The 17,423-nt window shown below is 38.2% G+C and overlaps 1 protein-coding gene across 1 annotated transcript in view; it reads left to right on the top strand.

The window, feature by feature from the left end:
- Positions 1-17,423, top strand: part of ADGRV1 (adhesion G protein-coupled receptor V1) — a 452,962-nt gene that overhangs the window by 76,124 nt on the left and 359,415 nt on the right. Inside the window, exons 34-40 of the mRNA XM_054714338.1 lie at positions 204-1,015; positions 1,864-2,073; positions 10,108-10,238; positions 12,634-12,733; positions 13,329-13,508; positions 14,134-14,297; positions 16,087-16,177. Coding sequence (XP_054570313.1) covers positions 204-1,015; positions 1,864-2,073; positions 10,108-10,238; positions 12,634-12,733; positions 13,329-13,508; positions 14,134-14,297; positions 16,087-16,177 — 1,688 coding nt within the window. The remainder of the gene's footprint in view (positions 1-203; positions 1,016-1,863; positions 2,074-10,107; positions 10,239-12,633; positions 12,734-13,328; positions 13,509-14,133; positions 14,298-16,086; positions 16,178-17,423) is intronic.

Genomic DNA, 17,423 nt, shown 5'->3' with positions numbered 1-17,423 from the left:
TGTTTGATCGAAAACTAGCAAGGTTACCTTACATGAGAAAGTAAAGCATTGAAAGACAAATGTAATAGAAGCATGGTTGTGTTTGTACAACGACATTATATACTTAAAAAGTGAAAACTGCAATTAGCAGTTCTTTTCTATATGTAATTCACAGATTGCTTTGAGTGCTTAATGTGTCTTTCAATTGTCACTCCACGTTTTAGCGGCGGGCGCTTTGGTCAGCTCTTGCTGTTCTACAGTACTTCCGATATCGATGTAGTGGCTCTTGCCGTGGAGGAAGGTCAAGATTTACTGTCCTACTATGAATCGCCAATGCAGGGGGTGCCTGACCCGCTTTGGAGAACTTGGGTGAATGTCTCTGCCGTGGGGGAACCCCAGCATACTTGTGCCACTTTGTGCCTCAAAGAACATGCATGCTCAGCGTTTTCATTTTTCAGTGCCTCCGAGGGCCCCCAGTGTTTTTGGATGACATCATGGATCAGTCCGAATGTTAACCACTCAGACTTCTGGACCTACAGGAAAAACATGACCAGGGTAGCGTCTCTTTTTAGCGGTCAGGCCGTGGCTGGCAGTGACTATGAGCCTGTGACAAGGCAATGGGTCATAATGCTGGAAGGCGATGAATTTGCAAATCTTACAGTTTCTATTCTTGTGGATGATATCCCAGAGATGGATGAGAGCTTCCTAATTTCTCTTGTTGAAGTTCACCTCATGAACATCACAGCCAGTTTTGAAAACCAGCCAACCATAGGACAGCCAAATACTTCTACAGTTGTCATAGCATTAAATGGCGATGCCTTTGGGGTGTTCATGATGTACAGTATTAGTCCCAACACCTCAGAAGACGGCTTATACGTAGAAGTCCAGGAGAAGCCCCAAACCACAGTGGAGCTGATGATCCACAGGACAGGGGGCAGCTTAGGTCAGGTGACAGTCGAGTGGCGTGTTGTTGGTGGAACCGCTACTGAAGGTTTAGATTTTATAGGTGCTGGAGACATTCTGACTTTTGCTGAAGGTGAGTGATGGTTCTAAATGGGTTGCAGTATGACCTAAAGTTATCATATTCAATTTTTATGATAATGTTAATATCTAAAAGTGTAGTGTGGATTTGAAAAAATAGAAGTTGGTTGACATGACACATGAAGACTGACATGGCCTTCCATATGTATCCTTTTAGTTTATTAAACAAAGAAGAGTTTTAGGAGATGTGTGAGTTTTATTCCATTATATGTGATACAGATAAGTAAACAAGTCTAAGGAAAGCTCTAATTTTTTAAGGAAAACTACAATCAAACATGTGGCTAATACTCTGCGTGGGAGAAAGGTATTTTTACTGAGATCATTGTTTAAATCCTGATTTGGGCAATAATAGATTCCACTTGAAAAAGTGATGTGTACTCATAAAAACCTCACTGTATACAGAAAAAAATGAATGAAGTAAACACTCACAATTACATATGTTAGAGCAGTTCATTGCACCTTTTATTATTTAACTTTTTGTGTAAATTTTTTTGGAAATAGTAACTGGGGGTCATGATACATATAACTTTTTGAAATACCTAATCGGCATCTGTTTTAGAGTAAGTTTTTAAAATAGTACAAAACATTGCTATAATGTTTTTTCTAGTAAATTATTTTGGGAATAATGGAATATGACATGCCTGATGGGTTGGGGGGCACAGGTTGGTAATTGGTAACTTTCTCCTTATTTCAAAGGAAATAATGAAAATTTGATGAGGAAGGAGTGAAGATGAAAATTTAAAGTTAGATTTTTTTTCCCAGTGGCTTTAGTAACCACCAAGTTATCATATGAAGTAATAGCAGTTTACAAATTAGTGTTGCTTTGAATTAATTTTTGTATAGGTGAAACCAAAAAGACAGCCATTTTAACCATTTTGGACGATCCCGAGCCAGAGGACGATGAAAGCATCATAGTGAGCTTAGTGTACACTGAAGGCGGAAGTAGAATTTTGCCCAGCTCCGACACTGTGCGAGTGAACATTTTGGCCAATGACAACGTGGCGGGAATTGTTAGCTTTCAGACAGCTTCCAGATCTGTCATAGGTCATGAAGGTGGGTTCCTTTCTGTGTTGAGCACATTCATTCTCTTTTTCATGGATGTCAGTTTTTGTTTAGTCTTTTAATGATTCTGGTGTTTTTTATCCTTTCATTATTTTGTAGGGCTATGTATGCTAATGTGCATGGAACTTATGTGGGAGAGGGCTATACAGTGAACTGTTGAACTACATTTATAGGCCTGGCGGATTGGTATTGTGTTCTAGCTTGCCTGTCCCCGCTTGCGTGACTTTAAGGAAGTTAGTCAGACCGAGGTTGCTCAGCTTTCTCATCTGTTAAATGGTAGCAAATGTCACTTATAGGTTTCTTTGTGAGGATTAAGTGAGCTAATAAATATAAAGTGCTTAGCATTGCTCCTGGCAAGTGTGTATGTGCTCAATGGCAGCTGCCCATATTAAACAGTGAAACATCGGCTTTCTGTTCAAAACAAATGGTGGTTTGTAATCAGTGAGTGTGTTAGCCTTGGTTTTATATTGTGTTTATATATTTTATGAACAAAGTGCCAAACTAGAAAAAAAATTATAAAATGTTCATCTTCTTCTTAAACAAATTTTTTTGGAATTCTTAATATTTTACATTATATGTAAGGTGTTGCATATATAGGGTGGGGCAAAAGTAGATTTATACTTTGAGTACATGAAACAGTTTATTTTTGCATTATTATTTGTTAATTATTGTATTATTTTCCATATGAACAAATGTAAACCAACTTTTGTCCCACCCTGTATAGGCTATTGTTTTGTTTAAAAGATGATAGCAATGTTTTTGGTCGTCAAATAAGCCTGTTTGAGATAAAACTTGTATTTATAGCCAGTGTTTCATTGTAGTTCATATTTAGAAATAAAAAAAAGTTGTACCTCAAAAAGATAAGAAATGGAAAGGATATTGATCATGCATTTGGACTTCTATTTTACAGATGAGAAAACTGAGATAGTGAAAGAATGACTTGACAAGGTCATACAGCTAGTTAGTTGCTGTGCTGGAAACTAAGTGAATTTTAGTGTGTGTTACCTTTCACATTACTGTACTTCCAACTTGTATGTTTAACTTATCAATGCAAATGCCTTAGCCATTTCCAACACTCTTTCTTTTGATTGATGGCCTAGAATATCTTGTTTTTAGAGCAGTAGTGGGTGGAAGTGACTAATAAACAGCTATACATTTAACTAAAGACAGATCATCAAAAAATTATTTGTAACATAATGCAAGTAGAAAGTCACCATAGGGGAAGTTAATCTTAATAACTATGACAACAATAATAACATTATTGAGTGTTTTCTGTGTGCCAGACATTTCACATCCATTATTTCACTTAATTATAACAATACGTATAATGGTATGCAGCATATTTTTGCATAAAGAAACTGAATTTTAGAGACTAAATAGCACAGTTATTCATGGAGGAGCTTAAACCCAGTGCTGTCTGAATCCAGAGGCCATGCCATAGGGCAGTTTATGAGAAGAGACTTTGTTTTGCTTGAACTTAAATCTGCTGCAGAACTTGACAATGTAGGAACTTTGAGTAAATATTTCAAGCGGTTTGAGTTGGAAGAATAATGAATTTGAATTAAAATGTCTGTGTAAGAGAAGGAAACTGGTGAGAGAACCTGACTCTATCTAGGTTACACATGGAAATTGGATATTTAGAGATAATAGTTGAAATCAGAAAAATTAATAAAATCTTTATGGCTAGAGAAAGAAAAGCAAGTAGTCAAGGATAGAGCCGTATGGAACACCAGGCTAAGGTGCTAGGAAAGAAAAGATCTGAGAGGAAAGAGAGAAAGTTCTCCCAAAGAGGTGGGAAGAAACCACGCTAAGAGTGTGTTTTCATTAGTTATCATCATAACTAATCAGTAAGTCTCATACTAACATGTGCAACAAGTGAGATTAGATTCCCGGATGTGCTAGAGGAAACATTAATAACCATGACGTTTCAAAAGAGAACTTGGGAGAAGAAGCAGATATCTAAGGATGATGAAAGGCTGTAGATGCCTTCAGGCAGTGCTTCTCAAAGTGTGGTCCTCAGGCCAATGCCTGTCCACAACGTGTCTCTACTAGTTTCTGACAAGGTAAGTTCAGAAACTGAAATCACCTTTTCTAGAAACTTACGCAGAACAACTTCATTTTGCTGTGATACTCAAAAGTGGTATCTATGGGCTTGTGTATGTGTTCTTTTTGCTATTTAATCTAGCCCTTCATTTTATGGTATTGTACAAAAATGTCAGTCCACAATGGATAGGTCAGGGCAAACAAAACAAGAAAAATAAACAAAACCCCCTTGCTCTCCGCTGCGTTAAGTGTGAGAAGCACTGCCCTAGGAGATAGTCTGTTTATTGGCCATGGAGAGCAAGGAAAGGAGAAAAAAATTGGAGGAAACGGATTAAAGAGGGGTATTTTGGATTAGGTTTTGTCTTGTTGAAGAAATGCAAGAAAGGAAATAATGTAGAAGATAATAAAAGTCAGTGGTATGGAGGGTCTAAATAAGATCATGGCCAGGAAGGATTAGATTTAAGGGAAGACTTAGAGCTAGACTAGGGATGTGATTTTCAACATGATAGCATTTCTTTTAAGAATACCAAAGAATTTGGATGACCAGTATCACTTCAAAGGTGTTTTAATTGTAAAGCAGCTAGGGGCATGAAAGTGCATCCTCTGAGCGCGTGGGCAGTGATGATGGTGGGTGGTTTGGCGGGTTCTGAAGAAACCTCAGCTTTCCCGCTGACACCGGCACCTGTGTTGTCCTTCACCTGGATGAACTAAACCTGAAAATCAGAGTGTGGTTTCTTTAGCTGCCAACAGCTAAATATCTGCATAGAGGACAAGGGGATTGGTGATTAAAACAAGTGGTCCAAGTGTGTTGTTGCTGGTTAAAAATCTGCTGTCGCATATCAATCTATGAGCATGAGTTTGGTACAGGAAATAAAACACTGAATTGCTTTTACTGTTTACATGAGTGCTAGATTTTTTAAAATATATTTTCTAAACATAAATTGGGAGGAATTTCTATTTTTTTTAAACTTATTTTTCTTTTCCTTTGTTCCTAAACCTTTTTCCTAGAGTCTGAATTAGTTTTCTTTTTCAAAGACACTATATGTACTATTTCAAGAATTTAGTATTTCGTGTGTGTATTCTTTATATTGCCGTGAAATTGCACAGAGAAGAGTATACCAAGCATAAGGGTAACAAAGCGAATTAGTGAAAGCTTAAGAGTGATTCTTCAAAGTTAACTGCTAAAAAAATAGGGTAAAAATGCGATTTTAACAATGTTAACGTTGCTTTGGCCTAGAATTGGAGTTTCATTTATGTGATTAGATTTAAAACTGGACTATACTGAATTTCTGGCTCTGGAGTGCATTTTAAATTCATGGGGAGGAATTGCTTTAGAGTTTAACAATGTACTGAATTCTGAAGAATGCTTTTTCTACATTTTTGTCCTAAAGCAATTGAACAAATGTCTAGTGGTAAATATTACTTTCTTTCAAATGTAATGGGAAGAATTTAGAAATATGGGACAATAGATTTTTACTGTGGTTGCAAACTGCGTATAAATGTGCTCTTTATAAATCTATGTGAGATGCTTCACTCAGTCACCCAACTTAGTAGTATCTTAACCTCATGTTACGTTCAGTGGGTTTAAATTTTTTCCTTTTCTCAAAGATTCTATGAATCTTTTATAGGCAAAGATTTGAACAAGAAATGTAATTTTTAAAAATACAGATCAGCTACCTAGTTGTCCCTCAGTAAGCATGGGGGTTGGTTCTAGGATCCCTGAAAATATAAAAATCCATGTATGGTCAAGTCTCTTATATAAGACTAGAGGCCTGGTGCATGAAATTCATGCACTCGGTGGGGAGTGGGGGGTGTCCCCTCAGCCTGGCCTGTGTCCTCTCACAGTCCGGGAGCCCCACGATCGATTGCTTGGCAGAGGGAGGCCCTGCCCACCTGTTGTAGCGCCACTGCTAGGTAGCCTGGGCTTCCCTCTGCATGCATTTTATATTTCTACTAGAGGCCCAGTGCATGAAATTTGTGCATTGGGGTGGTGGGTGGTCCCTCAGCCCAGCCTGCCCCCTTTCACAGTCCAGGAGCCCTCAGGGGATGTCCTACTGATGGCTTAGGCCTGCTCCCCATGGCCTAAGCTGCAGTCTGGCCTCCCTCTGCGGATGGTGACTGGACTGATCAGGGGAAGGTGCCACCCTCATCACCCCACTGCTGCTGCCACTGCCGGTTGCTGCAGCTGCCAAGGTGTTTTCATCAGCATGGACTCCAGTCCCTTCACCACGAAAAGATGACAACTTTCTTTAGGCATTTTCAAGATGTGTCTTTCACAGGATATGACATTTCTTTCTTTTTTTTTTTTTTTTTTTTTATCCTCACCTGAGGATATGTTTCCATTGATTTTTAGAGAGCATGGAAGAGAGAAGTAAAGACAGAAAGAAACATCAATGTGAGAGGGACACTTTGATTGGTTGCCTCCTGCATGAGCCCTGACCTGGGCTCCAGCCAGGGAGGAGCCTGTAACCTAGGTTCATGCCCTTGATCAGAATCAAACCCAGACCCTGCAGTCCACAGGCCGAGGCTCTATCCACTGAGCCAAACCGGCTAGGGCAGGATATGACATTTCTTAGCCCCTCCAGCAGCGGACCTTCATTTTTTCCTCCAGGAGTGAGGTGGAAAAACCCTAGATCACCTTCTTGGATTCTTATTACCCAAGTTACCAAGAACACTGCGTGGCGGCATACAGGGAGCTTAGCCAATGAGTGGTCAGAAAAGGTGTTTCCTCTGCAGCTCACGTGCAGAGGCCGCCCTGGTGTGTGTCCGCTGGGGTGGGGGCGTCTCGGAGCAGGTGCCCCTGTGTATCGTGTCTCCGCTCCAGCCTTCCCCCAGCCCCAGCCTCCCCGTGGCCGCTGGGGCTGGGGGCGGCATGCAGTCCCCTCCCGCCCATCTGTGCGCACAGCTCCTCCTGAGCCGGTTGTGATGTAGCCTCCTGAGCTGGTTGTGATGCCTTAAGGCATCCCGGCTAATTTGTATATTACCTCTTTATATATATAGACTAGCGTTCCCGTTGCAGGAAAAATCCTGCAATAGGATTTCCTGCTGCACTCTACCCCGCCTCAGCTCCTCCCTTGTCGCCCGCCCCACCTTCTCCGCCAGCCCGCCTGCTTTTCCCTTCGCCCCCGGCCCTGCCTCCGCTCCTCCCTTCTCCTCCCCCCGGCTTGCTTGCTTCTTCAAAGCTTTACTCCCTTCTGCAGCTCTGGGCTTCTTTTGACGCTGTCTTGATATGCAAATTAGCTGCCATCTTTGTTGGGGTAATTTGCATACGCGTCCTGATTGGCTGGTGGGCGTGGCTTGGGTGTAGTGAAGGTGCGGTCAATTTGCATATTTGTCTATTTTTAGATAGGATTCCTTATCTATATTAGGCTAGGCCTAGATTCTATATGATATATCTGTTTTAGAAATCACCATAGATTTCTTATCTGGATGTAGTCAGATTATTTGGTAGATGAGGGTCCCCGTTAGTCCTTCATGGGCAAAACCTAGAAGGCAGTGTAGTACTTGGTAACATTTTTGTTATGTAAAAAATTTATCTTTCCTCACAGACCTACCTTCTGTCCTTCCCATTATATAAGACTAAGCACTTGTTTTAAGTTTCTTCTTTTTTAAAGACAGTTCTTTGACTCCTTATCCAGGTAGAATGTAACTTTCTAGTAATATTGCCCAGGAGGCATTTTAAATGGACCTGGTTCCTGGGAGTTTGTCTTAAAGAGGCAGAATCAATACCTTCATTTTGATTATTTGAAAAAATTTTACACTATTCATGCTATTGACATAGTTAGATTATGTGTTCAAGGAATGCTTTGTTTATATTTTATTTGTGTGTGTGTGTGTGTGTGTGTGTGTGTGAGAGAGAGAGAGAGAAAGAGAGAGAGAGAGAGAGAGAGAGAGAGAGAGAGAGAGAGAGAATCATGTTGCAAATTGTGTTTCTTGCAATGTTTTCTTGCAAGTTCCTTGTATGGTAATGTGTTAAATTTTCAAAGATGATATTATTTAAGAGGTCTTATACTTTGAGTATTTTACATTTACTAAGTTTATAGAGGATTTTACTTTTTTCTCTCCTTAGCATTTTGTTTTCATTTTTACTTTATAATGTATATTTATTTCTAAATCTCTATGTATAATCTTGCAACCATAATTTTAAAAATTTATTGTGATTATAGGGTCCCCTTCAACATAGATATTTATTAACTTACATTTTGTTTCTTGCCACTTGTATTTTACTGTATTTTTAGCACTGATCAAGCTTTCATCATTTTCTTTTTGAAGTATTACTAGGTTGTTTGATTTAAAAAAATTTGAAAACCATGACTCTGTAAACCTTTTTATTTGTGTCACCAGACAACACTGTTGGTAAAACAGCTTAATGACTCCAGGACTCTATCTGTGCCTTTCAGTAATGAGCCCTTTTTGTTCAATATAAACATGCTCTGTGACAAATTCTGCACATTGTACTATAGAGAGCCTCCGGGGTTTTATAGTAGCGCCTGTATTTGTTTGTATGAGTTAGTTATTCAAGTATAAAAAATGATAAATAGTATGCTGACAATTATGACTGATTAAGCACAGTCTTTCAGTTAATCCTAACCTTTTGATAATCTGATTTCTTAACTAGCAGTCTCTATATGTTAAAAACACACACAAATAAGACATAGTCTACTAATGGAATGGTGACTAAATTTTTTTTGGTATTAAAACACTTAAAAATGTTTACATTGAACATTCAAATGTTTGAGGAAATCTTATTTAGAAATTTTTCTGATTCTTTTGCCTTATAATATCCTCTACTCTCCCCAAATAATTTATTATTCTAAAAATAAGTATGTTTATATTTAGTATACAAATTTAATTTTGTTTTTTTTAGTAATTTGAACTTAATACAATTTTTGAATTAATCCATATTTTAAGAAACCTTTCTATTAGTAATATTTTATTATCTTCAGAAATTAAAAAAATATGGCAGTTTAAAATATGTGTAAAGGATATTTATATTTTATTTTATTTTTTCTCTGCTCATTTAAAAAGTATCAACTATGTTTACTTATTTGGATAAGTAGAAGTTATTTTTAATGAATATACATGGATTTCAACTATACTTCTATGCTATAAAATTTGGATGTATTCTTTTAAAGCTTTAAAACATCATTTATTTTTTCACAATAATTATTTTTTTGGTGCTGTAGTTCGTTAGTATACCTTAACTTGGGTTTGTCATCATGCAAAGCTTTTGAATTGAGCCTATTTTCAGCAAGCCACATGGCCCCCAGCAGTACTACATTTCACTTTCAGCAGTTTAAAAGAAATGCCTATAGTGATATTCTTCAATTTTACAAAATAATTACATGAGGACAAAAGCCAGGAATGGAAAGTATCTAAAATACCTCAATTACCCAGGAAGGAAAACTGTAACTTTGTTGAAGTTACAGAGACTGATGTACAGATTTGACACCTTTCCTTTGTATTTCTTTTTATAAAACATAATCATTGATGGTATATGTAAGTTACAATTTAAAGAAATGTGATTTTCAGGTATTTGCAAGCATTTCTATGCATGCATTGTGTAAAATCACATTGCATATCAGTGTAAGGAATTGTGTCCTTTTCAAAAATGAAGGGAAATTTATTTGTGCTATTGTTAATTTTGACCATGAGAACTTTCTTTAATTTACAGAACATTCATGTTCTGGTGCATGTTTTGGAGTGTATAAAAGTTTGTGTTTCCCATTATAGCATGTGCTTTTGTAACTTTTACATATTGAACTTCCTGAAGTTCTACTAAATAGAATTATTTGTAAATGAGATACCCATACTAATAAACAATAAGCATGTATAAAGCTTTAAGAAAACCCAAAACAGAACAGCTTTGTAATGTTCTGGAAAAGGTACTGTAATAGTTGCATGTTTGGGATTTGGGTTTGGTTGAGTTCAAATGTTAAATTCCTTTCTCATTAAGCATTTATCTGTACATTTCACTTGCAGGAGAAATTTTGCAATTCCAAGTGATAAGAACACCCCCTGGTCGAGGAAATGTTACTGTCAACTGGAAAATTATTGGGCAAAATCTAGAACTCAATTTTGCTAACTTTACTGGACAACTTTTCTTTCCTGAGGTAAGACCACGAAGAAGAGCTTTACCAAACATATGTAGAGAAAACAGTGTTTGAGAAAAAGGAAAACTCTGATTATGTAATGCAAGGATTAATGGAGGTTGATGGGAGAGCTACTTGCTTGGAACCCTAAAGAAAGAACATTACTTGAATAAAGAATTTCTAAGACTTAAGGAATGGATTTGTTTTGCCATATGTGTTTCGTAGGTCTCCTTTAAAGAAATAGAAAAGGTCAACTTTGTATTTGAGACAGGCTCTATTGCTACTCTCCTGGCCTCCCATTATTGTCAACTGCATCATTCTGAAGACTGATAGTGCTTGTCCCCCATCCTACTCCTCACTGTCTGAGAACTTTAAATGCCTGGCAACAACAAATATAGCTCTAAAAATATATGTCTTTTATGGCCTGTTGACAAAATATTGCATGAAGATAATACTAAAAATATATTTTTGAGGTGCCATTTAGAGACTCTGATAGTTTGAAAAAGGTGATTGTCGAGAAATCTATCTATCTATCTATCTATCTATCTATCTATCTATCTATCTATCTATATAAAGAGCCCGGGTCATAACATCTAAAACAACAGAAGGCTTGACTGAAGGCCAGCAGTCCAGATATAGGGATTATGTGTTTTTGTCTGCAAAGAGCATCTCCTCCTGCTGAAAAAGGCTCCCCACCCTCCCCCTCCATTTAAGCAATCCTATCCTATATAATCTATCTATACTAATAAAAGGGTAATATGCTAATTAGACCGGGTCGACCGGCCATTTTACAGACATCTGACTTCCTTCTGGACAAAGCCATGGTGGTGGGGGCCGAGGCAGAGACAGTTAGGGGTGATCAGGCCGGCAGGGAAGGGCAGTTGGGGGTGAGATCAGGCTGGCAGGGAAGGGCAGTTGGGGGTGAGGTCAGGCTGGCAGAAAAGGGCAGTTGGGGGCAAGATCAGGCCGGCAGGGGAGGGCAGTTAGGGGTGATCAGGCAGGCAGGCAGAGAGGTTAGGGGCAATCAGACATGCAGGGGGGCAAGGTAGGGGCAATCAGGTCAGCAGGGGGGAAAAATAGGGGCTATCAGGCCAGTAGGGGGGCAAGGTAGGGACGAACACGCTGGCAGGGGGGCAAGGTAGGGGTGATCAGGCCGGCAGGCAGGTGAGTGGTTAGGAGCCAGTCATCCCGGATTGTGAGAGGGATGATAGAGTTACAATAAAGTGGTGCCAATTTTCTAAAAGCTTTTATAAAGTTACTAGAGGCCTGGTGCACAGATTCATGCACCAGTGGGGTCCCTCGGCCTGGACTGTGGGGATTGGGCCTAAGCCGGCAGTTGGACATCCCCCAAGGGGTCTCAGATTGGAGAGGTTGCAGACCAGGCTGAGGAACTCCCCTCTGTGCACGAATTTCATGCACCAGGCTTCTTCTCTCTATATATAAAAGCCTAAGTGACCGGCCTACTGGCCAGTATCTATAACATACACTGACCACCAGGGGGCAGACACTCAGCGCAGGAGCTGCCGAGTGACAGCCACTTTGCAGAGTGCCGTCTCACACTCTGGGACCCGTTGGGGGATGTTGGGCTGCCGGTTTTGGCCCGATCCCCGCAGTCCAGGCTGAGGGACCCCACTGGTGCACAAATTTGTGCACTGGACCTCTAGTAACTTTATAAAAGCTCTTAGAAAATTGGCACCACTGTATTGTAACTCTATCACCTTCCTCTCTTCCCCACATTCACTTGGTGAATTCTTGTTTGATAATGCATTTAATTCTTTTTCTTTCTACTGTCTCAATATTAAGCAAGCCCCTATAACCGTCAGCCTTGAGTACTGCACTGGATTTCTAATCCCTGTTCTCGCTGAAGCTCTGGTCTTTTCCATGTTTGAGTTTTTCCTGTTCACCACTGCCATAGAATCTCCCCAACTCATTGCTTTGTCTGAAATTGTCAACCATGCTACATTGCTCATTGAATAAGATCTACATTACTCATCCCAGTATTCAATTAGTCCCAATCTGCCTTAAGCCTGGTTTCCCATGAGTGAATGATTTTTTAAATTTAATTTATATTTTTAAGCCACAGAACACTTGGCTTAAATAAAAATGTGTTTGGATGCACAATTTTTTACAATCCTCACTTGAGAATATATTTCCAGAGTGAGAGGAAGGGAGAAAAAGAGTGAGAAACATTGATATGAAAGAGAAATATCTATCTGTTTGACCGGGGATCAAACCTGCAACCTGGGTATATGCTCTGATTGGGAATCAAACTCACAACCTTTGGTGTATGAGTCGATTCTCCAACCACTGAGCGACCTGGCCAGGCCTGAGTGCACAATTTTTAAGGCCAATAAAAGTAGGAGATATTTTGTGTTTAGGGATAATATGAGCATGAATTTCTTTCTGTTTGACATAGGGGTCATTGAGTAATATAATATGTGTGCATTTGTTGGACGACAACATTCCTGAGGAGAAAGAAGTTTACCAAGTCATTCTGTATGATGTCAGGACACAAGGTAATTGAGAATTCAATTTTAAATTTTTGCTGGTATATTAATTTCTTTTAAAAAGTCACAGTTATCTATAAACTTAACAGTTAATGTTACTTTATATATCATCTGTTCCTAAAAATGTTAAATCCATAAAACATCAGCTCAGAATGGGAATATATTATCTTCATGTACTCAGGAGCAACCTCTAAAAATTTTGCTAACTATTTTCTTATGGAATAATAATTTTATGTAATTAATTTTATACTAGAAGTCCAATTTGGATTTAGACCCAGTATTTGTATATTTAAAATTCAGTCATTTTGAGAAAATTATCTGGTACTTTCCTCAGTTCCTACTCAATTTCTGTTATTCAGATGATCAATCTAGCAAATAATGACAGTAATATGTCAAGTGAAAAAATTCATGATTTGCTATCTAGAAAAAGAAGATTAAAATGCAGATCCTCTTACTCAGCCTGAAGATTTCTATTAAGGACACGAGCAAAATGGAACACTTTCTGTCTACTTTAATATGTTTCAGAGAATGAGGTTACATTTTACGTACTTAGAAGTTAATGCCGAGTCACTGTCATCATTTTTGTGCTCCCTGACAATTTTAGGAGTCCTACCGGCTGGAGTCGCTCTGCTTGACCCTCAGGGATATGCGGCTGTCCTGACTGTGGAAGCCAGTGATGAACCACATGGAGTTTTAAATTTTGCTCTTTCATCAAGATTTGTTTTGCTGCAAGAGGCTGACATAACGATTCAGCTTTTCATCAACAGAGAATTCGGATCTCTAGGTTTGTGTTGCTCTGGAGTGAATGGGGTTTCCCGACAGGTGCTTTTTCCGTATCCTACTTGTGTGGGTGAAAGCCATGGCTGAAACAAATAAGGGACAGGAAAAGTATTAATACCAGTATTTATTAATTTTAGGATAGGACTTTATAACTTCTTTATGTTTGAAAGATTAAAGTAATTTTACATTGTCACAAAAATGCTATGTAACAAATAGACAGAACATCTCAGCATAATAATAATGTTAGGCTGGGCTTGGGGTGGTTCTATTCCATATGTCTCTCATTCTTCTCCCGGGACCAGCAGAAGTTCAAGGAAGCTAGTAAAAGCATGCCAGGCCCCCTGAGGGCTAGGCTCAGAACTAGCACCTCTTCCCTTTATTGTGTACTGTCAGCCAAAACAGGTCACACAGCCAAACTCAGAGCCTAGAGGCAGGGCAGTATGCCTGCCCACCCACCGTGGGACATCACTGCGCCATTACATGAGTGAAGGTCAGGGATATGGGAAGGTGTGAGGAGCTGGGTTAATAATACAAACCACTGAGGTGCTTTTAAAAAAACCTAAGAGTTCCCAGTGAGATACTATATTAAAAGTTTAATTATAAAATCTTTTCCCATCCAATTCAACTAGGAGCCATTAATGTCACATATACCACAGTTCCTGGAATACTGAGTCTAAAGAACCAGACAGAAGGAAACTTAGCTGAGCCAGATGTTGACTTTGTCCCTGTAGTTGGCTTTCTGATTTTAGAAGAAGGGGTAACAGCAGCAGCCATCAACATAACTATACTCGAGGTAAACTCTTCTTTTGCTTTACTGTATTAAATCCAAATAACCATATAGAAAGTAGAAATTGATGGAATATTCTGGAACCTTTAAATCAGCTTATCTCTTTTTGTGATTTTTTTTTTTAAACCAAACAGGGGTTTCTGCTGTTGTCTAGATAGGCTGGTCTGCAGTTGTGTATTTTATTATAGAAACATCTTGTGATAAAGACAATTTCCTTACGGCAGTCCTCTTTAGGATGGCATCGGCCTAAGAGATTCTAAAGGAGCATTTTGGTTACTCTAAAGGTTCCATTGGATCAGCAAATCGATGTTGCATCTTAATTTTTAGGACTGGTTAAATTAGAGGGACTGAGAGACCTTGGAGAGGTTGATGGCTTAACATGTGATTATGGTTACTGGCCTGTGTTTCTCAATGGTTAGAGCATCAGCCTGCACACTGAAGGGTCATGAGTTCAATTCCCAGTCAAGGGCATGTACCTGGGTTGCAGGTTCGATCCTCAGCCAGCTTGGGGCTGGTTCAGGAGGCAACCAATTGATGTGCCTCTTTTGCATCGATGTTTCTCTCTCTTTTTCTCTCTGTCTCCTCCCACCCCCTAAGCCGAACTGCCCCCTGTCTCCACTCTCTCTGAAAATCAATTGGAAAAATGTCCTTGGGTAAGGATCTAAAAAAATGTGATTATGGTCAAACTGATAGTCAGTCTCTTTGACTATCAGTGATTATGGTCAGTCTCTCTATATCCCACCCAACCCCTTGGCAACCAGTTTTCTACTCTGTTTCTGAGTTTGACTTTTCTTTTTTCTTTTTAAGATGCCACATTTAAGTGATAACATACATTATTTGTCTTCTTCTGCCTAGTTTATTTCACTTAGCACAATCCCTTTTGATGTAAATGGCAGGATTTACATCTTTCTAGTGGCTGAATAATATTCCTGTGTGTGTGTGTGTGTGTGTGTGTGTGTGTGTATAGTAGTAGTAGTGCATCTTCTTCATCCATTTATTCCTTGACAGACACTTAGGTTGTTTTCATATCTTGTTTATTGTAAATAATGCTGCATTGAATATGGGGGTGCATATATCTCTTTGATATCCTGTTTTCATTTCCTTTGGATATATACCAGGTGTGAAATTGCTGGATTATATGTTTGTTCTTTTTTAAAATTTTTTGAGGAACCTCATATTATTTTGCATAGTGGCTGCACCAGTTTATATTCCCACCAACAGTGCACAAGGGTCCCTTCTCCACATCCTTGCTAACACTTCTTGTCTTTTTGATAATACCCATTCTAACAGATGTTAGGTGATATCTCATTGTGATTTTCATTTGCATTTTCATGATGATTAGTGATGTTGAGCACCTTTTCATGTACCTGTTGGTCATTGTGTACCTTCCTTGGAAAATGTCTATTCAGTTTCTTTGCACATTTTTAATCAGATTGTTTGATTTTTGGTATTGAGCTTGTGAGTTCTTTACATATGTTAGATGTATGATTTGTAAATACTTTTCCTGTTCCACAGATTGCCTTTTCATTTTGTTGATAATTTCCTTTGCTGTACAGAAGCTTTTTAGTTTGGTGTAGTTCTACTTACTTATTTTTGCTTTTGGTGTCAAATTAAAAATACAATTGCCATGACTTTTTGACATGTTGATCTTTTCTAATTTATGTTAGCATTTTTATATTTTCTGTATACAATTTAAGAAAATATATATTTATAAGATCATTTGAAAAACAGCTTGTCAGAGGTAATTACTTTGAGAGCATAGTTATAGGGAGTTTAATGGATGTAATTTCTGCAGGATGACATACCAGAACTGGAAGAATACTTCCTCGTGAACTTAACTTATGTTGAACTTATGGCTCCTTTAACTTCATTTCCTCCTAGACTAGGTATGGTGGATTTTTGTTTGTTTCTGTTTACTCACTGCAAACAAAGTTACTTAATTTTTTAATCAGAAGTAGTCATTGTGATGTTTGTTAATATCAGCTATGTGGAAAATAATTATGTTTTTAGATTTATTTTAATTTAGAGACTATTGCAGTTTGACTATTGGACATTGTAAACACATTTAAGAATTATTGTGTGATGTTTTTTTACATCTTACAACCATTTTATAACCGAATTTGTAATCTTCAAAATTAAATTAGTTCTTAGGAAGGCATTTTTCTTTTAAAATTTATTTTGCTGTTTTCATTAGATCTCTAAACTATCAAATGATTTTATTATATCTTAGGTTAATCAGAGTGTTTTTGTATTTGTTGTGTTCTTATTTCTTTTGACCTTTTATCTCTTTCTTTTCATGCTTAGAAAAAACTCATTTAATTCATTACAGACTGAAAGGTAAAACTTGAACCTCAGTACAAATTTATATAGATTATTTATTTTTAAAAGACAGACACCTGTTTGTGGTTTGGACATTTAATATTGGGAAATTTGTCTGAAACTTGTAGCTGTGACAGCCCAGTAGGGGGTGGTAGTGTATAGCACAGAGGTAGCCTGCCTTCCTTTTTTTTTTAGTTAGAAGTTGCCCTGGGCAGATGGGAAATTAGTCTGAGTTAAAGAAGGAGAAGCATGGCCAAGAGCAGCGGCCTGGGTAATAGGAGTTTCTCATTCACTTCTGAGCTCAACAGGATAACTTTGAAAATATCAAAAGGAAATCACCAGTTTTCAACATACCACTGTTTGATAAATTTCAGTTATTTTGCAAAAGAAATAAATGACTCCAGAGACTAGGCCGTGTACATCAAGTAGTTATTATGGGATAGTTATCATTCACACTAAGAGAGCTAACAAAATAATTCATATTTCTTTAAAACTCATATTAAAGGTAATTTGAATAGTTTAACTTTTATTGAGTGCTTTCTAATGCTCCTGTTCCAAGTGCTTGTAAATATTAGTACCTTTATTCCCTGTTATTTTCCCATTTTATAGATGAGGGAGCTGAGGCTAAGAGAAGTTAAGTAACATGCCCAAAGTCACACAGCGAGGAAATAGTGGAGCTGGGATTCTGCTTTGCAGCCTCTAGTCTGATGGGCACAGATCCTGATTTTATATTATTTGCTCAACAATGTATTCTCTTCACTCAGAGAGAATTTCTCTCCATACCCTCCCCCTACTCAGTCAGCTGCCAACACT

The sequence above is a fragment of the Eptesicus fuscus genome, chromosome 4 (genome assembly GCF_027574615.1).
Source record: "Eptesicus fuscus isolate TK198812 chromosome 4, DD_ASM_mEF_20220401, whole genome shotgun sequence".
NCBI classification, from domain to species: Eukaryota; Metazoa; Chordata; class Mammalia; order Chiroptera; family Vespertilionidae; genus Eptesicus; species Eptesicus fuscus.
This window is presented reverse-complemented; position numbering and strand designations above follow the sequence as displayed.